Source organism: Oncorhynchus clarkii, chromosome 4, assembly GCF_045791955.1.
Source record: "Oncorhynchus clarkii lewisi isolate Uvic-CL-2024 chromosome 4, UVic_Ocla_1.0, whole genome shotgun sequence".
NCBI classification, from domain to species: Eukaryota; Metazoa; Chordata; class Actinopteri; order Salmoniformes; family Salmonidae; genus Oncorhynchus; species Oncorhynchus clarkii.
Genome location: NC_092150.1, coordinates 76,554,206 through 76,579,205, shown reverse-complemented (window position 1 = coordinate 76,579,205; position 25,000 = coordinate 76,554,206). Strand labels below are relative to the sequence as shown.

General features: G+C 44.5%; 1 protein-coding gene across 2 annotated transcripts in view; it reads right to left on the bottom strand.

The window, feature by feature from the left end:
- LOC139407292 (1-phosphatidylinositol 4,5-bisphosphate phosphodiesterase beta-1-like) overlaps positions 1-25,000 on the bottom strand; it is a 256,969-nt gene that overhangs the window by 87,877 nt on the left and 144,092 nt on the right. For both annotated transcript variants that reach the window (XM_071150944.1, XM_071150945.1), the window contains exons 4-7: positions 21,172-21,312; positions 19,340-19,419; positions 10,516-10,569; positions 1,381-1,456 (exon numbers count right to left, since the gene is read on the bottom strand). In XM_071150944.1, coding sequence (XP_071007045.1) covers positions 1,381-1,456; positions 10,516-10,569; positions 19,340-19,419; positions 21,172-21,312 — 351 coding nt within the window. The remainder of the gene's footprint in view (positions 1-1,380; positions 1,457-10,515; positions 10,570-19,339; positions 19,420-21,171; positions 21,313-25,000) is intronic.

The following is a 25,000-nucleotide window of genomic DNA, read 5'->3' as shown; positions in this document are numbered from 1 at the left end:
CAGTGGGTGGGTGGGTGGGTGGGTGGGTGGGTGGGTGGGTGGCAGGTGGCCTTGGTGTTAGAGCATTGGGCCAGTAACAGAAAGGTCCCTGGTCTGAATACCTGAGCTGACAAGGTGTAACATCTGTCGATGTGGCCTTGTGCAAGGCACTTAACCCTAATTTGCTCCAGGGGCGCCGTACTACTATGGCTGACCCTGTAAAACAGCACTTTTCACTTCTCCGGTCTACGTGACAATACATCTTTTTTTACATGATTATTTTTTGTGAGGTTAGCAGCGCTAACGTTTAGTTTGAATTAACAGTACAAAGCAACACAACAAATCCCATCAGACCTTAAAACAGGCCTACCTCTCCCTACCCCTGCCTACCTCTCCCCCTGCAGCTAATTATCTACACTCTGAGTTAATGTGTGCGTGTTTGTATGTGTGTGTATGTTTGCATGCGTTTGTGCGTACATTGGCGTATGAGTATGTGTGTAAGCGTGCGTAAACTGGTGTGTGTGTGTGTTACTAATTGCTTGCTATTCCTTGCAGACAGTGTTATTTTACTGTGACAAACATTAGAGGAACTACCGAGAATACAGAGGCTTTTCCCCTGTGACATCTGGCTGGGGGAAACAACTTCTGTCATCACACACAGACAGACACAGGCACACGTGCGAACGCTCTCTCTCTCTCTCGCTCTCTCTCTCTCTCTCTCCCTCCCTCCCTCCCTCCCCCGAGGCTCATCTGTGTCAATAACTGAGACAAAAAATTGCTCTTATGATCGGAAATCATGTGAATGACTATAAAGGATGAATCCACACCAATTACATTCCTTAAATAGCAATTATGATCAGATCTGAACAAGGGAGAGATGGAGAGAGAGAGAGAGAGAGGGGGGAGAGAGGGAGAGGGAGGCAGAGAGAGAGAGAGCGAGAGAGATGCAGAGAGAGCGAGAGGCAGAGAGAGAGAGAGAGGCAGAGAGAGGCAGAGAGAGAGAGAGAGAGAGAGAGAGAGAGAGAGAGAGGCAGATAGAGGGAGAGAGAAAGGCAGAGAGAGGGAGAGAGAGAGGCAGAGAGAGGTAGGGAGAGAGGCAGAGAGAGGTAGGGAGAGAGGTAGAGAGGCAGAGAGAGGTAGGGAGAGAGGCAGAGAGGTAGAGGGGCAGAGAGAGGTAGGGAGAGAGGTAGAGAGGCAGAGGGGAAGGGAGAGAGGCAGAGAGGTAGAGAGGCAGAGAGAGTGAGAGAGAGAGAAGCAGAAAGAGAGAGAGAGATGGGTTGATAGTTGATAGAATATTGAAAAGATAGCATACAGATAATGAATGGAGATGAACAGACCTGGAAGCAGGGATAGATAGACAGAGGAAGAGATTGATAGAGAAAGGGAATAAGCGCTTCTTACCCGCCCAGAAGGGAGGTTGCAGTTCTCCAGAGCTGTCTCTACTCGTTTCCTGTCTGCTGAGAACATCCTGAAGATACTGACGAAAGAACAGTTACATCATCACAATCACACAAACACACCTCAGGAACATTAATAGAGCATCAAACAAAATATACAGCAGGGATCATCTACTAGATTCAGCCGCGGGCCAGAACTTAGTTACAAGTCATTTGTTCTTAAATTGGATAAATCACATGTACCTCTCTACTATGTGTGAGAATACGAACAGATTCCCAAAATGTAAATCACTTGGAGCTGATTTTCTGGTGTTTTTACAGTTGTTCACGTCCAATAATGAAGTGTAAAACATTAAAAGGTAAATAAATATTTGGAAACTTGGGGGGCCAAATGAAACCTGTCCCGCTGGCCGCCAGGTAGGAAACCCTGCTATACAGTATCACAGGTACTACCGATCCATTCATACAGGCAGCTTCACACATCACACACCAGAGAAGCATTAACACAGCATCATAGTTACCTTCACACACACCACAGAACCATGCATATATCGCCTCACACACCACAGAACCATCCATATAACGCCTCACACACCACAGAACCATCGATATAACGCCTCACACACCACAGAACCATTCATATAACGCCTCACACACCACAGAACCATCCATATAACGCCTCACACACCACAGAACCATTCATATAACGCCTCACACACCACAGAACCATCCATATAACGCCTCACACACCACAGAACCATCGATATAATGCCTCACACACCACAGAACCATTCATATAACGCCTCAAACACCACAGAACCATCGATATAACGCCTCACACACCACAGAACCATTCATATAACGCCTCACACACCACAGAACCATTCATATAACGCCTCACACACCACAGAACCATCCATATAACGCCTCACACACCACAGAACCATCCATATAACGCCTCACACACCACAGAACCATCCATATAATGCCTCACACACCACAGAACCATTCATATAACGCCTCACACACCACATAACCATCCATATAACGCCTCACACACCACAGAACCATCCATATAATGCCTCACACACCACAGAACCATCCATATAACGCCTCACACACCACAGAACCATCCATATAATGCCTCACACACCACAGAACCATCCATATAACGCCTCACACACCACAGAACCATCCATATAACGCCTCACACACCACAGAACCATCCATATAATGCCTCACACACCACAGAACCATCCATATAACACCTCACACACCACAGAACCATTCATATAACGCCTCACACACCACAGAACCATCCATATAACGCCTCACACACCACAGAACCATCCATATAACGCCTCACACACCACAGAACCATCCATATAACGCCTCACACACCACAGAACCATCCATATAATGCCTCACACACCACAGAACCATCCATATAACACCTCACACACCACAGAACCATCCATATAACGCCTCACACACCACAGAACCATCCATATAATGCCTCACACACCACAGAACCATCCATATAATGCCTCACACACCACAGAACCATCCATATAACACCTCACACACCACAGAACCATCCGTATAACACCTCACACACCACAGAACCATCCATTTAATGCCTCACACACCACAGAACCATCCATATAACGCCTCACACACCACAGAACCATCCATATAATGCCTCACACACCACAGAACCATACATATATCGCCTCACACACCACAGAACCATCCATATAACGCCTCACACACCACAGAACCATCGATATAACGCCTCACACACCACAGAACCATCCATATAACGCCTCACACACCACAGAACCATCCATATAACGCCTCACACACCACAGAACCATCCATATAATGCCTCACACACCACAGAACCATCCATATAACACCTCACACACCACAGAACCATCCATATAACGCCTCACACACCACAGAACCATCCATATAATGCCTCACACACCACAGAACCATCCGTATAACACCTCACACACCACAGAACCATCCATTTAATGCCTCACACACCAAAGAACCATCCATATAACGCCTCACACACCACAGAACCATCCATATAATGCCTCACACACCACAGAACCATGCATATATCGCCTCACACACCACAGAACCATCCATATAATGCCTCACACACCACAGAACCATGCATATATCGCCTCACACACCACAGAACCATCCATATAACGCCTCACACACCACAGAACCATCGATATAATGCCTCACACACCACAGAACCATCCATATAACACCTCACACACCACAGAACCATCCGTATAACACCTCACACACCACAGAACCATCCATTTAATGCCTCACACACCACAGAACCATCCATATAACGCCTCACACACCACAGAACCATCCATATAATGCCTCACACACCACAGAACCATTCATATAACGCCTCACACACCACAGAACCATCCATATAACGCCTCACACACCACAGAACCATTCATATAACGCCTCACACACCACAGAACCATCCATATAACGCCTCACACACCACAGAACCATCGATATAATGCCTCACACACCACAGAACCATTCATATAACGCCTCACACACCACAGAACCATCGATATAACGCCTCACACACCACAGAACCATTCATATAACGCCTCACACACCACAGAACCATTCATATAACGCCTCACACACCACAGAACCATCCATATAACGCCTCACACACCACAGAACCATCCATATAACGCCTCACACACCACAGAACCATCCATATAATGCCTCACACACCACAGAACCATTCATATAACGCCTCACACACCACATAACCATCCATATAACGCCTCACACACCACAGAACCATCCATATAATGCCTCACACACCACAGAACCATCCATATAACGCCTCACACACCACAGAACCATCCATATAACGCCTCACACACCACAGAACCATCCATATAATGCCTCACACACCACAGAACCATCCATATAACGCCTCACACACCACAGAACCATCCATATAACGCCTCACACACCACAGAACCATCCATATAATGCCTCACACACCACAGAACCATCCATATAACACCTCACACACCACAGAACCATTCATATAACGCCTCACACACCACAGAACCATCCATATAACGCCTCACACACCACAGAACCATCCATATAACGCCTCACACACCACAGAACCATCCATATAACGCCTCACACACCACAGAACCATCCATATAATGCCTCACACACCACAGAACCATCCATATAACACCTCACACACCACAGAACCATCCATATAACGCCTCACACACCACAGAACCATCCATATAATGCCTCACACACCACAGAACCATCCATATAATGCCTCACACACCACAGAACCATCCATATGCCTCACACACCACAGAACCATCCATATAACACCTCACACACCACAGAACCATCCGTCCATATGCCTCACACACCACAGAACCTCACACACCACAGAACCATCCATTTAATGCCTCACACACCACAGAACCATCCATATAACGCCTCACACACCACAGAACCATCCATATAATGCCTCACACACCACAGAACCATCCATATAACGCCTCACACACCACAGAACCATCCATATAACGCCTCACACACCACAGAACCATCCATATAATGCCTCACACACCACAGAACCATCCATATAACACCTCACACACCACAGAACCATCCATATAACGCCTCACACACCACAGAACCATCCATATAACACCTCACACACCACAGAACCATCCATATAACACCTCACACACCACAGAACCATCCATATAACGCCTCACACACCACAGAACCATCCATATAACGCCTCACACACCACAGAACCATCCATATAACACCTCACACACCACAGAACCATCCATATAACACCTCACACACCACAGAACCATCCATATAACACCTCACACACCACAGAACCATCCATATAACACCTCACACACCACAGAACCATCCATATAACACCTCACACACCACAGAACCATCCATATAACACCTCACACACCACAGAACCATCCATATAACGCCTCACACACCACAGAACCATCCATATAATGCCTCACACACCACAGAACCATCCATATAACACCTCACACACCACAGAACCATCCATATAACACCTCACACACCACAGAACCATCCATATAACGCCTCACACACCACAGAACCATCCATAACCCAACAGATAAAGGCATCCATTCATTTTCTAATATATAATATATTCATTATCTAATATATAATATATTCATTATCTAATATATAATATATTCATTATCTAATATATAATATATTCATTATCTAATATATAATATATTCATTATCTAATATATAATATATTCATTATCTAATATATAATATATTCATTATCTAATATATAATATATTCATTATCTAACATATAATATATGCATTATCTAATATACCCAGATAAATATGTTAAGCCATTTTTTGTGTTCTACTTCCTAGTTAGAATTCCTTCTTGCAGTAAATAGAGTAAAAAGTAGAGCCATTAAATGTTAATGTTTGACTTTCCTTCTCTGTAATCTTGTGGAGAGATGTGGCAGTGATGATCAAGCTGATATAAGCCTGCACTGTGCTTAACCATGAAGCTAAAACCCTAAACGTATTAGCTGCAAGATGTCTCTCTGCTATTCTCCTCTCTTTAATCTCTCTGTTACTCTCTCTCTCTCTGTTACTCTCTCTCTCTCTGTTACGCGCTCTCTCTCTGTTACGCGCTCTCTCTCTCTGTTACTCTCTCTCTGTTACTCTCTCCCTGTTACGCGCTCTCTCTCTCTGTTACTCTCTCTCTGTTACGCGCTCTCTCTCTGTTACGCGCTCTCTCTCTTTCTCTCTGTTACTCTCTCTCTGTTACTCTCTCCCTGTTATGCGCTCTCTCTGCTCTGTTACTCTCTCTCTGTTACTCTCTCTCTGTTACTCTCGCTCTCTCTGTTACGCGCTCTCTCTCTCTGTTACTCTCTCTCTCTCTGTTACTCTCTCTCTCTGTTACGCGCTCTCTCTCTCTCTCTCTCTCTGTTACTCTCTCTTTGTTACTCTCTCCCTGTTATGCGCTCTCTCTCTCTCTCTGTTACTCTCTCTCTGTTACTCTCGCTCTCTCTGTTACGCGCTCTCTCTCTCTGTTACTCTCTCTCTCTCTCTGTTACTCTCTCTCTATGTTACGCGCTCTCTCTCTCTCTCTGTTACTCTCTCTCTGTTACTCTCGCTCTCTCTGTTACGCGCTCTCTCTCTCTGTTACTCTCTCTCTGTTACTCTCTCTCTCTCTCTTACTCTCTCTCTCTGTTACACTCTCTCTCTCTCTGTTACTCTCTCTCTCTGTTACGCTCTCTCCCTCTCTGTTACTCTCTCTCTCTGTTACGCGCTTTATTGGCATGAAAAACATTGTGTCAATATTGCCAAAGCAACAATGTATACAATATACATTGTAACAAAATGATAAATGATAGCAAATAATAATATAAAATGGTAGTAAATAATAATACAAAATTAAATACAATAATAATAACAATAAAAAGGTAATAGTCAATAGTAGAAATGTAATAAATATAAAATCTAATTATGGAAAATGAAACTATAACTAACGTATAACTAAATAACGGGCATCTTCTTCTTTATATCAGTACTACAACTACAATCATCATTACTACGACTACTACTACCATCACTAAACTGTTATCACTACCATTACCACCCATATTTGGAATGATAAACATGAATAATAATAGTAATAACAATAATAGCAATAATAAGTAAGTTACTGTTTACTATGCAGATGTTATTATTCAGTGTCCCTCAGGCTATGGCAGGAAAATACATATTTGGCTGCAAGAGGAGCCATTGCTCCTTCGCCCATGAGTATTCTTAGTTTTTCCTCTGGGTTCAATTTGTAAAAATTTGGAATATATGTAGTCATTTCTGTGAATAATGAATCTCTTTGTGAGGAATATTTATCACAGTAAAGGAGAAAGTGCATCTCTGTCTCTACCTCCCCTGTCATGCAGTGACCACTCTCTCTGTTACTCTCTCTCTGTTACTCTCTCTCTGTTACTCTCTCTCTGTTACGCGCTCTCTCTCTCTCTCTGTTACTCTATCTCTCTGTTACTCTATCTCTCTCTGTTACTCTCTCTCTCTCTGTTACTCTCTCTCTGTTACTCTCTCTCTCTCTGTTACTCTCTCTCTGTTATTCTCTCTCTCTCTCTGTTACGCTCTCTCTCTCTGTTACTCTCTCTCTGTTACTCTCTCTCTGTTACTCTCTCTCTCTCTGTTACTCTCTCTCTCTGTTACTCTCTCTGCTATTCTCTCGCTGTTACTCTATATGTTACTCTCTCTGTTACCCTCTCTGTTACTCTCTCTCTGTCTCTCTCTCTCTGTTACTCTCTCTCTCTGTTACTCTCTCTCTGTTATGCGCTCTCTCTCTCTCTCTGTTACTCTCTCTCTGTTAATCTCTCTCTGTTACTCTCTCTCTGTTACTCTCTCTCTGTTACTCTCGCTCTCTCTGTTACTCTCTCTCTGTTACGCGCTCTCTCTCTCTCTCTGTTACTCTCTCTCTGTTACTCTCTCTCTCTCTCTCTCTCTGTTACGCGCTCTCTCTCTCTGTCACTCTCTCTGTTACTCTCTCTCTCTGTTACGCGCTCTCTCTCTCTGTTACTCTCTCTCTCTCTCTCTCTGTTACTCTCTCTCTGTTACTCTCTCTCTTTGTTACTCTCTCTCTGTTACTCTCTCTGTTATGCGCTCCCTCTCTCTCTCTGTTACTCTCTCTCTGTTACTCTCTCTCTGTGACTCTCTCTCTGTTACTCTCTCTCTGTTACTCTCTCTCTGTTACTCTCTCTCTCTGTTACGTGCTCTCTCTCTCTGTTACTCTCTCTCTCTCTGTTACTCTCTCTCTCTGTTACGCTCTCTCTGTTACTCTCTCTCTGTTACTCTCTCTCTGTTACTCTCTCTCTCTGTTACTCTCTCTCTGTTACGCGCTCTCTCTCTCTGTTACACTCTCTCTCTCTCTGATACTCTCTCTCTGTTACTCTCTCTGTTATGCGCTCCCTCTCTCTCTCTGTTACTCTCTCTCTGTTACTCTCTCTCTGTTACTCTCTCTCTGTTACTCTCTCTCTGTTACTCTCTCTCTGTTACTCTCTCTCTCTGTTACGCGCTCTCGCTCTCTCTGTTACTCTCTCTCTCTCTGTTACGTGCTCTCTCTCTCTGTTACGTGCTCTCTCTCTCTGTTACTCTCTCTCTGTTACTCTCTCTCTGTTACTCTCTCTCTCTGTTACTCTCTCTGCTAGTCTCTCGCTGTTACTCTCTCTGTTACTCTCTCTGTTACCCTCTCTGTTACTCTCTCTCTGTTACTCTCTCTCTGTCTCTCTCTCTCTGTTACTCTCTCTCTCTGTTACTCTCTCTCTGTTATGCGCTCTCTCTCTCTCTCTCTGTTACTCTCTCTCTGTTACTCTCTCTCTCTGTTACGCACTCTCTCTCTCTCTGTTACTCTCTCTCTCTCTCTCTCTGTTACTCTCTCTCTGTTACTCTCTCTCTCTGTTACTCTCTCTCTGTTATGCGCTCTCTCTTTCTCTCTGTTACTCTCTCTCACTCTCTCTCTGTTACTCTCGCTCTCTCTGTTACTCTCTCTCTGTTACGCGCTCTCTCTCTCTCTCTCTCTCTCTGTTACTCTCTCTCTGTTACTCTCTCTCTGTTACTCTCTCTCTCTCTGTTACTCTCTCTCTCTGTTACTCTCTCTCTCTGTTACGCACTCTCTCTCTCTCTGTTACTCTCTCTCTCTCTCTCTCTGTTACTCTCTCTCTGTTACTCTCTCTCTTTGTTACTCTTTCTCTGTTACTCTCTCTGTTATGCGCTCCCTCTCTCTCTCTGTTACTCTCTCTCTCTCTGTTACTCTCTCTTTGTTACTCTCTCTCTGTTACTCTCTCTGTTATGCGCTCCCTCTCTCTCTTTGTTACTCTCTCTCTGTTACTCTCTCTCTGTTACTCTCTCTCTCTGTTACTCTCTCTCTGTTACTCTCTCTCTCTGTTACGCGCTCTCTTTCTCTGTTACTCTCTCTCTCTGTTACTCTCTCTCTGTTACTCTCTCTCTGTTATGCGCTCTCTCTTTCTCTCTGTTACTCTCTCTCTGTTACTCTCTCTCACTCTCTCTGTGTTACTCTCGCTCTCTCTGTTACTCTCTCTCTGTTACGCGCTCTCTCTCTCTCTCTCTGTTACTCTCTCTCTGTTATGCGCTCTCTCTTTCTCTCTGTTACTCTCTCTCTGTTACTCTCTCTCACTCTCTCTCTGTTACTCTCGCTCTCTGTTACTCTCTCTCTCCCTCTGTTACTCTCTCTCTCCCTCTGTTACTCTCTCTCTCTGTTACTCTCTCTCTCTCTCGCTCTCTCCCTCTCTCTCTCTGTTACTCTCTCACTCTCTCTCTGTTACTCTCTCACTATCTCTGCTTCTCTCTCTCTACCCCTGTCTCTCTTTCTCTACAGTACGTCTCTCTACCCCCCCTCTCTCCATCTCTCTGTTGACACTCAGTGTTTGCCATTATAGTTCTGAGTGAGGTTATCACAGGGGCTTTCCACTGCTTTCCATGACACTTCTAGTCTGGGGTGATGGTGCTCAGAGTTCCCTGCTGTCTACTGTCTCCACTCAGACTGAGCAGATAGACAGAGAGGAGGACTAGAAATGGAGGGAGCGATAGAAGAGGGAAAGGAGAGAGATGGAGGGAGCACTGCACCCATGTCCACTAAAACACAGCAAGGACAGACAGACACAGACAGATGCGCCCTCCAAAGGAGTAGAGATGGATAGAGGAGATGATACTGTAGGTAGACAGAGAGACAGAAAGTGCGGGGTCAAAGGACCAAGATATAGAGGAAGAGAGGGTTAGAGGAGAAATGAGAAAGAGAGAAGGAGATAGGGTTGATCTGTCTCCTCATATCTTCAGAGAGGAGAAGGATTTGAAATGTCTTTATTATTTTGTAACTTGAGTGTAATATTTACTGAGTGTGATATTTACTACCATTAAAGCCTCTTGGATTGAATTGAGAATGAAAGAGAGAGCAAGAGAGAGAAAGAGAGAGAAAAAAAGATAGAGAGACGTACTTCTTGACAGGGATGCATCCCTCAGAGTTGAGCTGTAGCTTCAGTCGTGTGTATCTGTAGGATAGAGGACATGACAGATTAGATATGGGCCTTTCTAGAAATAATGGGGCCAACGTGTGGCATTGGGATCAACATTTCAAAATGGTTTGAAAGAAAAATAAAGATGATTTTTACCAGTTCCACATGTGAATTTAGAGGAATATATACATATTGACCCATAACTCCTCCTATACAACAAGATAGGACTAGGACTATACATCCTTTAAGCAGGGTTCCTACAGACATCGACAATTCAAATTCAAGGACTATTAGGGACTTTCTCAGGCACTTAATTTGACATTTTAAGGACCTCAGAATTCTGAAAATGTATAATGTATATAATTATACATATAGGGCCTAATATACAACCAATCTCCCCAAAAAGCATGCAGAAAGTGTCCAAAAAGTATGCAAAGTGTCCAAAAGGCATGCAAAAAGTGTACAAAAAGCATGCAAAAAAGTGTTCAAAAAGCATGCAAAAAGTGTCCAAAAAGCACGCAAAGTGTCCAAAAAGCATGCAAAAAGTGTCCAAAAAGCATGCAAAAAGTGTCCAAAAAGCATGCAAAAAGTGTCCAAAAAGCATGCAAAAAGTGTCCAAAAAGCACGCAAAAAGTGTACAAAAAGCATGCAAAAAGTGTTCAAAAAGCATGCAAAAAGTGTACAAAAAGCATGCAAAAAGTGTTCAAAAAGCATGCAAAAAGTGTACAAAAAGCATGCAAAAAGTGTCCAAAAAGCATGCAGAAAGTGTACAAAAAGCATGCAAAAAGTGTCCAAAAAGCATGCAAAAAGCGTTCAAAAAGCATGCAAAAAGCATGCAAAAAGTGTCCAAAAAGCATGCAAAAAGTGTACAAAAAGCATGCAAAAAGTGTCCAAAAAAGTGTCCAAAAAGCATGCAAAAAGTGTCCAAAAAGCATGCAAAAAGTGTCCAAAAAGCATGCAAAAAGTGTCCAAAAGGCATGCAAAAAGTGTCAAAAAAGCATGCAAAAAGTGTCCAAAAAGCATGCAAAAAGTGTCCAAAAAGCATGCAAAAAGCGTTCAAAAAGCATGCAAAAAGCATGCAAAAAGTGTCCAAAAAGCATGCAAAAAGTGTCCAAAAAGCATGCAAAAAGCGTTCAAAAAGCATGCAAAAAGCATGCAAAAAGTGTCCAAAAAGCATGCAAAAAGTGTACAAAAAGCATGCAAAAAGTGTCCAAAAAAGTGTCCAAAAAGCATGCAAAAAGTGTCCAAAAAGCATGCAAAAAGTGTCCAAAAAGCATGCAAAAAGTGTCCAAAAGGCATGCAAAAAGTGTCAAAAAAGCATGCAAAAAGTGTCCAAAAAGCATGCAAAAAGTGTCCAAAAAGCATGCAAAAAGTGTCCAAAAAGCATGCAAAAAGCATGCAAAAAGTGTACCAATTTAAGAATAATGTATTTTTTTAGGCTTTACCAATCCATTGATATTCAAATGATAATGTACATTATAAAATCTGTGAGAATAATGTGGACCTGCCTGACAAAATAAATGTGATGCATTCCTGGCTTTTCTGCAGCCAGTGTGGCTGACGCAGAAACACATAATAAAGCCATGAACGGCTTCTCTGTTTGTATCATGGGAAAGCGACCAAAAAAGAGGTTTCCTTTGTGTGGAAAGCCAAGCCAGCATTAGATATTGTTGTCTTCATAATAACGCCAACAGATTAGCACATCACCCTTCAATTGAAGTGGTGGGAAGAAAATGAAAGTGGCCACATCTCTCACAAAAACGGATCAAAAATGAAATCAAGGATAATTATAACGGAGCAGGAGAATTATAAATTGGATACAATAATTAGAAGGACTTCGCAAGCACCAAATTGGGGAAATGTCTGATTTTCAAGGTAAGTCTATTCCAGTACTTGAATTTCTGAGCTCCAAATTCAAGTTCAAGTTGGGTAATTCAAGCCCCTTGTAATTGTTTCAAGTTGGGTAATTCAAGCCCCTTGTAATTGTTTCAAGTTGGGTAATTCAAGCCCCTTGTAATTGTTGTCTGCCCATGAAAACTGTTTCACCCCATAACATACTGTAAGGAGACACAATGTTACATAGTTACAATGCATTTCTGAGATCTTCATACAAAAAACTCTTCGACATCTAGACCCAAGATTCTTACAAGATTCAAGTTCAATGTCTAGTTAAACTCATTAATACTTCATATATGATATAACAACAATTTACACTGCCATAATTGCAAGGACAGAAAAGTTATGTTTTATGTCACACAATATAATTGGACAAATCTGTCAAAACACCAACCATGAGAAACCACAGGTTATAAATCAACTTGTGAATTTGATTGAATATTGCTGTGATCTCCCGTATATCTTATTGTAATGACATGGAGAATACTGGCAGACTATTGTCAATGATTTATCAACAGCTGTAACAAGCTGCCCATTGTAGGTCATCCTCCCTGGTACCCTGGTTTATAGAAATATCCATGTACACTACGTCATAGAAAGAGTGTGTGTGTGGTGTCTGTGTGGTGTGTGTATGTGTGGAACACAATGAGTGTTTCGATAGGTCCGTGTGTTTACATTTAACTGCGCTGCACTCCACTAGTCAGAGGAAGCGATGTGTTGGCAGTGTAGCCAGTCACAGATCTCTGTGTGCCGTATATAGCCTGGAGACTCACGCACATACACACACTCTCGCTCGTGCGCTCTCTCCCTCGCTCTCTCCCTCTCTCTCGCTCTCCCTCCTACTTCCTCTCTCTCGCTCTCCCTCCTACTTCCTCTCTCTCGCGCTCCCTCTCTCTCCCTCTCTCTCCCTCTCTCGCTCTCTCTCCCTCTCTCGCTCTCCCTCTCTCTCCCTCTCTCGCACTCTATCCCTCCCTCTCTCTCGCTCTCCCTCTCTCTCCCTCTCTCGCTCTCCCTCCCTCCCTCTCTCTCCCTCTCTCTCTCTATCTTTCTCTCTCTCTCTCGCTACACTAGGCAGGGTGTAACAGAAGCAGGCATTATGTCCTGGCCCCTAAGTGGCCCTCACTAATAATTAATGGTCATCATAGCACCCACCTCTCTCTCAGTGGCTCCAGTGACAGAGGAGGTCCAAAGTCAGGCCACTAATGGTTAACGTGGTCTAACAACTACCTCTTTATCTTTTACAAATGGCCATCTCGCTACACTTTTAGAGACAGAGGAAAATGAAAAGCACACCAGAATTTGCGAGGTGTCCGATGTATGTAGCCCTACCCCTGTTTACACAATCTAGACGATTCCGTTACGCACATCATGCAGCCACGCAAGAAGTGTGACACTTGGCTCCCAGGCCTGCCCAATGGCAATAACAAGTGTGGCCACTGTGTACAGTACATTGTGACAATATGTCCAATACTAAAGTGTTTTACCAGGTCAAGAATACAAAATCCAAAACTTCATTAATTGTAGCACCACAGATGTCATATACACGCTCAAATACATCTGCTGGGCTTCTTCTATTGTTCAAACTAAATGAGCGTTGAAACACTGCAGAACATCAGACTGATATTAGTAATAAAACTATTCCTCCCTGCTCTTTGAAGCCATAGAACATGAGGAGGAGGTGACAAGAGGAGGTGACATCGTACATAAATGTTAGGGTTTTCTTTCTCCTCTTCCTCTGAAGAGGAGGTGTAGCAGGGATCGGACCAAAATGCAGCGTGGTAATTTTTATACATCTTTAATAAAGATGAAAAAACGAACAACACAAAAACAAGAAACGTAACACGAAAACCTAACAGCCTATACTGGTGCAAAACAAACACAGAGACAGGAACAATCACCCACGAAACACTCAAAGAATATGGCTGCCTAAATATGGTTCCCAATCAGAGACAACGATAAACACCTGCCTCTGATTGAGAACAACTCCAGACAGCCATAGACTATTCTAGATAACCCTACTAATTCACAATCCCAATACCTATAAAAAAAAAAACTAAAGAAAAAACACACCACATAATAAACCCATGTCACACCCTGGCCTGACCAAAATAATAAAGAAAACACAAAATACTAAGACCAGGGCGTGACAGAACCCCCCCCCCCACACACACACCTAAACCCATAGGGGAGGCTCCGGCGCGGGACGTGGACCCCACTCCAACAAAGTCTTAGTCCACTTGCATCGCGTCCTTTGATTGGCGACCCTCGCCACCGACCTTGGCCTAGTAACCCTCACCAAGGACCCCACTGGACTGAGGGGCAGCTCGGGACTGAGGTAGCTCGGGACTGAGGGGTAGCTCGGGACTGAGGGGTAGCTCGGGACTGAGGGGTAGCTCGGGACTGAGGGGAGGCACAGTACTGAGGGGAAGCTCAGTACTGAGATGAAGCTCAGGCAGGTTAATGGAACTGGCAGATCCAGGCTGACTGGTGGTTCTGGCAGATCCTGGCTGACTGGCGGCTCTGGCAGATCCTGGCTGACTGGCGGCTCTGGCAGATCCTGGCTGACTGGCAGTTCTGGCAGATCCTGGCTGACTGGCGGATCCTGGCTGAATGGCGGATCCTGGCTGAATGGCGGATCCTGGCTGACTGGCGGATCTGGAAGATCCTGGCTGACTGGCGGATCCTGGAAGACTGGCGGCTCTGGCTGCTCCATGCTGACTGGCAGCTCTGGCTGCTTCATGCTGTCTGGCGGCTCTGGCTGCTCCATGCTGACTGACGGCTCTGGCTGCTCCATGCTGACTGGCGGCTCTGGCTGCTCCATGCTGACTGGCGGCTCTGGCTGCTCCATGCTGACTGGCGGCTCTGGCTGCTCCATGCTGACTGGCGGCTCTGGCGGCTTTTTGCAGACTGAAAGCTCTGGCGGCTCCTTGCAGACTGGCAGCTCCTTGCAGACTGGCAGCTCCCTGCAAACTGGCATCTCTGGCTGCTCCTTGCAGACTGGCAGCTCTGGCTGCTCCTTGCAGACTGGCAGCTCTGGCTGCTCCTTGCAGACTGGCAGCGCTGAACAGGCGGGAGACTCCGGCAACGCTGTAGAGGCGGAAGGCTCTGGCAGCGCTAAACAGGCGGGAGACTCCGGCAGCGTTGAAGAGGAGGAAGGCTCTGGCAGCGCTAGATAGGCGGGAGACTCCGGCAGCGCTGGAGAGGAGGAAGGCTCTGGCAGCGCTAGATAGGCGGGATACTCCGGCAGCGCTGGAGAGGAGGAAGGCTCTGGCAGCGCTGGACAGGCGAAGCGCACTGAAGGCCTGGTGCGTGGTGCTGGCACTGGTGTTACTGGGCCGAGGACACGCACAGGAAGCCTGGTGCGGGGAGCTGCCACCGGAGGGCTGGTGCGTGGAGGTGGTACTGGATAGACCGGACCGTGCAGGCGTACTGGAGCTCTTGAGCACCGAGCCTGCCCAACCTTACCTGGTTGAATGCTCCCGGTCGCCCTGCCAGTGCGGCGAGGTGGAATAGCCCGCACTGGGCTATGCAGGGGACACCGAGCGCAAGGCTGGTGCCATGTAAGCCGGCCCAAGGAGACGCACTGGAGACCAGATGTGTAGAGCCGGCTTCATGGCACTTGGCTCGATGCTTACTCTAGCCCGGCCGATATGCGGAGCTGGTATGTACCGCACCGGGCTATGCACCCGCACTGGAGACACCGTGCGCACCACAGCATAACACAGTGCCTGCCCGGACTCTCTAGCCCCCCGGTAAGCACAGGAAGTTTGCGCAGGTCTCCTACCTGACGTAGCCATACTCCCTGTGAGCCCCCCCCCCAATACATTTTTGGGGCTGACTCTCGGGCTTCCGTCGCTGTGCTGCCTCCTCATACCAGCGCCTCTCCGCTTTCGCCGCCTCCAGTTCTCCAGGCTGTGCCCAGGGTCCTTTTCCATCCAATATCTCCTCCCATGTCCAGAAATCCGGATTTCGCTGCTCCTGCTTCCGCTGCCTGTCACCACGCCGCTTGGTCCTGTTGTGGTGGGTGATTCTGTTACGGTTTTCTTCTATCTCCTCCTCTGAACACTCAAAGAATATGGCTGTCTGGAGTGGTTCTCAATCAGAGGCAGGTGTTTATCATTGTCTCTGATTGGGAACCATATTTAGGCAGCCATATTCTTTGAGTGTTTCGTTGGTGTTACGTTTCTTGTTTTGTATTGTTCGTGTTTATTTTGCTTATTAAACATGAATCAAAATGACCACGCTGCATTTTGGTCCGATCCTTGCTACACCTCCTCTTCAGAGGAGGAGATAGAAGAAAACCGTAACAATAAACTAAAACAAAGAGGCATTATGGCAGTACTTCTTAGACACTGTGGATCCTAAGGGGCTAAACAATGATTTCCCCTTGTTTTTATAATGTTGTTGCCAAGATTTTTTGGGTCTCTGTGTCTCCGGATTCACAGGCACCCAAATATTTCCCATGTACAGTATATTTTGACATGGCAGTATATTTTGACATGGCCTATTGATTCACCCATGTACAGTATATTTTGACATGGCCTATTGATTCACCCATGTACAGTATATTTTGACATGGCCTATTGATTCACCCATGTACAGTATATTCTGACATGGCCTGTTGATTAACGAGACACACCAATGGTCAGGTCACTCTGAGGAAGACGTCAGTCACCTGTCCGCATTCTGTACAATGGAGCTAAAAGAAATCTACAACTCCTTTCTACCTCAAATTAGTCCTTTGGGAGTTTTTCTTGGTAATTCCTACTCCTGATTAAAAATAATCAAGGTCTTGATGAGAATTAGCTAAATTAGTTGTGTTGGTACAGGGCTGGAACGAAAGCCTGCACATCCTGTGGGTCCCTATGACAAGGACTGAAGAATGGTGGTCTAACCTGTGCCAGCCTGAGATGTTTACTTTCCAGATACGGCAAAGCTATTTTCAGTGCAGGAGTAAACTGCTAATGTCAGAGTTTACCGGAAAGGCCAGTGACCGTTTACCAGGACCGGTTCCTACTGAGGAGAGGAGCCTGGTCCAATAAAAATAACCGATGTTTCATCAAACAAACTGTCTTTCTTCCAAAAAGTGGATCTGCTCTGTTTATTTAGCGTGTGTGTGTGTGTGTGTGTGTGTGTGTGTGTGTGTGTGTGTGTGTGTGTGTAAGGGTACTTAGTTTATTTTGGGTCTTACTGAGTGGTTGGAGCTTTTCAGCTCTATGGACAAACATTCACTAGATGGTCTGTATGGCACAACACAACAGGAAAGGACAGGAAAGGACAGGAAAGGACAGGACAGGAAAGGACAGGACAGGACAGGACAGGACAGGACACAGCAGAAAAAACATTAATGATACAGATTTCCATCTGGACTAAGTTAGAATGAATAGCTGAAATAGTTGAATGTGTTTGTGTGACTCCATAGTTTAGATACATAATAACATCTAGTTATTCCATATCAATATGGATACCATTATTTTGTATGCCATGGTTACCAGTTTGGATTGGTATCTAAAAACAAGGCTATTACAGGGGAAGAAGGAAACATAGAGAGAGAGAGAGACACACACAGAGAGAGACACAGAGAGAGAGACACACACAGAGAGAGACACAGAGAGAGAGAGAGAGAGAGAGAGAGAGAGAGAGAGAGAGAGAGAGAGAGAGAGAGAGAGAGAGAGAGAGAGAGATGATAATGAGTTGCTAAGAGGAACCGAGGGATGAGTCACAACAAAGTCAACGGTCTATATGTGTGTGAGAGTGTGTGGATGAGAATGTGTGTGAATGTGTGTGTGTGTGTGTGTCTGTATGCATGTGAGTGTGTGTGTGTGTGTGTGTGTGTGTGTGTGTCTGTATGCATGTGAGTGACTGTGTGTGTGTGTGTCTGTATGCATGTGAGTGTCTGTGTGTGTCTGTATGCATGTGAGTGTGTGTGTGTCTGTATGCATGTGAATATGTGTGTGTGTGTGTGTGTGTGTGTGTGTATGTGTGTGTGTGTGTGTGTCTGTGTGTATGCATGTGAGTGTCTGTGTGTGTGTGTGTCTGTATGCATGTGAGTGTCTCTGTGTGTGTGTGTGTGTGTGTGTGTGTGTGTGTGTGTGTGTGTGTGTGTGTGTGTGTGTGTGTGTGTGTGTGTGTGTGTGTGTGTGTGTGTGTGTGTGTGTGTGTGTGTGTATGCATGTGAGTGTCTGTGTGTGTGTCTGTATGCATGTGAGTGTCTCTGTGTGTGTGTCTGTATGCATGTGAGTGTGTGTGAGTGTGTGTGTGTCTGTTTGCACGTGAGTGTCTATGTGTGAGTGTGTGTCTGTATGCACGTGAGTGTCTGTGTGTGAGTGTGTGTCTGTATGCATGTGAGTGTCTATGTGTGAGTGTGTGTCTGTATGCATGTGAGTGTCTGTGTGTGAGTGTGTGTCTGTATGCACGTGAGTGTCTATGTGTGAGTGTGTGTCTGTATGCACGTGAGTGTCTATGTGTGAGTGTGTGTCTGTATGCATGTGAATGTCTATGTGTGAGTGTGTGTCTGTATGCACGTGAGTGTGTGTGTGTGTGTGTGTGTGATGTGATACATGTCATGTGCAGCCCTGTCCATTTCCTCCACTCTCTCTTCTCCATCTTTTCCTCTATCTCACCCTCACTCTTTCCCTCACTTTCCCTCTCTCTCTTCCTATCTCTCTTCAACTTTTCCTCTGTCTCTTCCTATCTCTCTTCCCCACATTCCCTCTCAATTCAATTCAATTCAAGGGGCTTTATTGGCATGGGAAACACTGCCAAAGCAAGCAAAGCAGATAATATACAAAAGTGACCCTCCACCCCAGAAGGACTGGATGGATATGAACAGCACTGCTACCTCTTAGTGTGTGCGTGTGTGTGTGTTTGTGTGTGTGTGTGTGATGGTGTGATGTGTCCAGGGACTTACGCTTTCTCCAGGCATGCTTCTCTGGACATGTTCTGGGCCAGTAGGTTAGACGCCAGGCCAAACAACTCTTCTGCCCAATCCTGCACCGGAAGAACACACACACACACACACACACACGCACACACACACACACACACACACACACACACACAATCAGAGGGAAGAAACATAGCGGAAGGTCTATTGGAGGTGCAAACTAGCCACCCACACACCAGACCTTATAATTACACAATAGAGGAATGATATGTTCAGTGTAGGTCTAACTAGCTTAAATAACTCACACTTCATGGACTGAAATAGCGTATTTATTCATTAATTAGTAATAAGCACTTGATACATCCCTTATTCATAATATCTTAATATAAGTGTTGGCCAAACTCTGAAGATGACTAATTTACTAATTTATGGGCTCCCGAGAGGCGCAGCGGTCTAAGACACTGCATCTCAGTGCAAGAGGCGTCACTACAGTCCCTGGCTCATTTCCAGGCTAAATCACATCCGGCCGTGATTGGGAGTCCCATAGTGCGGCACACATTTGGCTCAACGTCGTCCGGGTTTGTCCAGGGTAGGCCGTCATTGTAAATGAGAATTTGTTCTTAACCTGTTGAGTGTAGGGGGCAGTATTTTGATGTTTGGATGAACAATGTACCCAAATGAAACTGCCTATTTCTCAGGCCCAGAATCTAGAATATGCATATAGTTGTCAGATTAGGATAGAAAACACTCTAAAGTTTCCAAAACTGTCAAAATGTTGTCTGTGAATATAACAGAACTGATATTGCAGGTGAAAACCTGAGGAAAATCCAACCCGGAAGTGCTGTTTTTCCTGAAAGCTCTCTGTTCCATTGCCTGCCTTTGCTCCATTTAAAGGGATGTCAACCAGATTCCTTTTCCTATGGCTTCCACATGTTGTGAACAGTCTTTAGACATAGTTTCAGGCTTTTATTATTTTTTAAATTAGCGAGAAAGATCACATCGCGTCATTGTATGGCTGGGTGCCAGCAGCGTTTTGCATGCGCAACAGTTTGGAGCAGACATTTTTTCTCTCTTTCTCCTACTGAAATAGGAGAAATAGAGAAAATATTATCAATTATATATTGTAAAAACAACCTGAGGATTGATTATAAAAAACACTTGACATGTTTCTACGAACTTTACGGATACTATTTGGAATTTTCATCTGCCCGGTCGTGACCGCTCGAGCCTGTGGATTTCTGAACATAACGCGCCAACCAAATGGATGTATTTTGGATATAAAAATAATCTTTATGGAACAAAAGGAACATTTATTGTGTAACTGGGAGTCTCGTGAGTGCAAGCATCTGAAGATCATCAAAGGTAAGCGATTCATTTTATTGCTTTTCGGACTTTCGTGACCAATCTACTTGGCTGCTAGCTGTTTGTAATGTTTTGTCTGATGAGAGAGATGTCCTTACATAAACGCTTGGTATGCTTTCGCCAAAAAGCTTTTTTGAAACCTGACACGCCAGGTGGATTAACAACAAGTTGTGTTTTGCTATGTTGCACTTGTGATTTCATGAAAATGTAATATTTTTAGTAATTTAATTTGAATTTGGCGCTCTGCAATTCAGCGGATGTTGACGAAAATGATCCCGCTAAAGGCATGGGTGCATCAATAAGTTAACGGACTTGCCTAGTAAAATAAAGGTTAAATATAAATATATATTTCTTTACCCTACCTGGTCAAATGAATATCAACTAAATCAACTATACCCATAATAAATCCTTTATTCATGTTTAATAAAGCCCTTATTCATGTGTACTAAATACCTTATTTATGTTTCATAGAGGTGTTATTAATGTGTATTTACCTTGGCGATCTCCTCCTGGAAGGCCATGAAGTTGAGATATGTGATGTTGACCATGTCTGGTCCGCTCACCACCGTCAGCATCCTGTTCTCCATCTTCCCCACCAGGGTGCTCACGTCCAGAAGCTCTCGTAGCTTCAAGTCCTATTTAGATTCAGAAACACAATAACACCACAGGTAAGTAACTTGTCAATTCCACAACAACATAGTTGTAATACTGTATCCGTTCCCTCGCCCACATCGTACACATGGCTTCATGCATTTCACACTTGCAGTATTACAACCACGGCAGCTCTAGCAGTCTTGAAGCTTCACAACAATCCCCACAATCCACCCTCCCTGATCTTTGACTTTGTGACTCTCTGGAAGTCCAAATCCAGGAAGTATCAGGAAGATATGACTCCCACTGTCTGGCACCTCTGAAATGACATCAACAACCTAATCAACCAACCAGATCACGATTTGACGTCCTGAGAATGTGGAGCCTGTGGTTGTCTAGGTAACACATTAGACCAATTTGGTCAGAAATGATCAGCTCTTCAAGATGGAAGAGCCACAGAGCTGTGCGTGTGTGTACGTGTGTGTGTGTGTGTGTATGTGTGTATGTGTGTGTGTGTGTGTGTGTGTGTGTGTGTGTGTGTGTGTGTGTGTGTGTGGGAGCGCATGCGTGTTGTTGTATCATGGTATCCCAGTATATTTGAGGTGGTTGCTTCTCAAAATGGTTAATGAGGTGAGTTACTGGACGTGTCCCACAGGCTACAATGCAAAGGGCTCTCAGTTATCGCCATTACACTGCAACAGGAAACGTCTGTTTCCCTGTATGAGAGACTGAGTGGCAGGGTGGGGGCAGACATGCTCAGTTAGTCTGACTTCACTGAGGGCGGCTGGCTGAATGACGCAACTGATAAATAAGAGATATGACTTTAGGAGCTGACAGAATGGAGATTAGCAACACATCATCGTCATCAGTCCATTGGGACCTGGCGGCTCAGCATCATAGAGCGGCTTCTGGTAACGTCAGCTATGATGTCACACACACACACACACACACACACACACACACACACACACACACACACACACACACACACACACACACACACACACACACACACACCGAGCTGTCACCAACCATTACATTACTTGGGGCAGGCTTTATGAATCATTGTCATTAATGTTCAAGTTATGGCTTAATTTGTTATGAATGTACTGTATATTGTTATGAATGTACTGTATGTTGTTATGAATGTACTGTATGTTGTCATGAATGTACTGTATATTGTTATGAATGTACTGCATGTTGTTATGAAATGTACTGTATGTTGTTATGAAATGTACAGTATGTTGTTATGAAATGTACAGTATGTTGTTATGAATGTACTGCATGTTGTCATGAATGTACTGCATGTTGTTATGAAATGTACTGTATGTTGTTATGAATGTACTGCATGTTGTTATGAAATGTACAGTCGTGGCCAAAAGTTTTGAGAATGACACAAATATTAATTTACACAAAGTTTGCTGCTTCGGTGTCTTTAGATATTTTTGTCAGATGTTACTATGGAATACTGAAGTATAATTACAAGCATTTCATAAGTGTCAAAGGCTTTTATTGACAATTACATTAAGTTGATGCAAAGAGTCAATATTTGCAGTGTTGACCCTTCTTTTTCAAGACCTCTGCAATCCGCCCTGACAGGCTGTCAATTAACTTCTGGGCCACATCCTGACTGATGGCAGCCCATTCTTGCATAATCAATGCTTGGAGTTTGTCAGAATTTGTGGGTTTTTGTTTGTCCACCTGCCTCTTGAGGATTGACCACAATTTCTCAATGGGATCAAGGTCTGAGGAGTTTCCTGGCCATGGACCCAAAATATATATTTTTTGTTTCCCGAGCCACTTAGCTATCACTTTTGCCTTATGGCAAGGTGCTCCATCATGCTGGAAAAGGCATTGTTCGTCACCAAACTGTTCCTGGATGGTTGGGAGAAGTTGCTCTCGGAGGATGTGTTGGTACCATTCTTTATTCATGGCTGTGTTCTTAGGCAAAATTGTGAGTGAGCCCACTCCCTTGGCTGAGAAGCAACACCACACATGAATGGTCTCAGGATGCTTTACTGTTGGCATGACACAGAACTGATGGTAGTGCTCACCTTGTCTTCTCCGGACAAGCTTTTTTCCAGATGCCCCAAACAATCGGAAAGGGGATTCATCAGAGAAAATGACTTTACACAGTCCTCAGCAGTCCAATCCCTGTACCTTTTGCAGAATATCAGTCTGTCCCTGATGTTTTTCCTGGAGAGAAGTTGCTTCTTTGCTGCCTTTCTTGACACCAGGTCATCCTTCAAAAGTCTTCTCCTCACGGTGCATGCAGATGCACTCACACCTGCCTGCTGCCATTCCTGAGCAAGCTCTGTACTGGTGGTGCCCCAATCCCGCAGCTGAATCAACTTTAGGAGACGGTCCTGGCGCTTGCTGGACTTTCTTGAGCGCCCTGAAGTCTTCTTCACAATAATTGAACCGCTCTCCTTGAAGTTCTTGATGATCCGATAAATAGTTGATTTAGGTGCATTCTTACTGGCAGCAATATCCTTGCCTGTGAAGCCTTTTTTGTGCAAAGCAATGATGACGGCACTTGTTTCCTTGCAGGTAACCATGGTTGACAGAGGAAGAACAATGATTCCAAGCACCCTCCTTTTTAAGCTTCCAGTCTGTCATTCAAACTCAATCAGCATGACAGAGTGACCTCCAGGCTTGTCCTCGTCAACACTCACACCTGTGTTAACGAGATAATCACTGACATGATGTCAGGTGGTCCTTATGTGGCAGGGCTGAAATGCAGAGGAAATGTTTTTTGGGGGATTCAGTTAATTTGCATGGCAAAGAGGGACTTTGCAATTAATTGCAATTCAGATCACTCTTCATAACATTCTGGAGTGTATGCAAATTGCCATCAAACAAACTGAGGCAGCAGGCTTAATTAATATTTGTGTCATTCTCAAAACTTTTGGCCATGACTGTAATGCATGTTGTGATGAATGTACTGTATTTTGTTATGAATGTACTGTATGTTGTTATGAATGTACTGCATGTTGTTATGTATGTACTGTATGTTGTTATGAATGTACTGTATGTTGTTATGAATGTACTGTATGTTGTTATTAATGTACAGTATGTTGTTATGAATGTACTGTACGTTGTTATGAATGTACTGTATGTTGTTATGAATGTACTGCATGTTGTTATGAATGCACTGCATGTTGTTATGTATGTACTGTATGTTGTTATGAATGTACTGCATGTTGTTAGGAATGTACTGCATGTGGTAAATGTATCTCCAATATTATGTCATCTGTGGACTGACCAGAGGTTGAGAGACACTGGGTCTGTATAGCACCAGAGGTTGAGAGACACTGGGTCTGTATAGCACCAGAGGTTGAGAGACACTGGGTCTGTATAGCACCAGAGGTTGTGAGACACTGGGTCTGTATAGCACCAGAGGTTGTGAGACACTGGGTCTGTATAGCACCAGAGGTTGAGAGACACTGGGTCTGTATAGCACCAGAGGTTGAGAGACACTGGGTCTGTATAGCACCAGAGGTTGAGAGACACTGGGTCTGTATAGCACCAGAGGTTGAGAGACACTGGGTCTGTATAGCACCAGAGGTTGTGAGACACTGGGTCTGTATAGCACCAGAGGTTGTGAGACACTGGGTCTGTATAGCACCAGAGGTTGAGAGACACTGGGTCTGTATAGCACCAGAGGTTGAGAGACACTGGGTCTGTATAGCACCAGAGGTTGAGAGACACTGGGTCTGTATAGCACCAGAG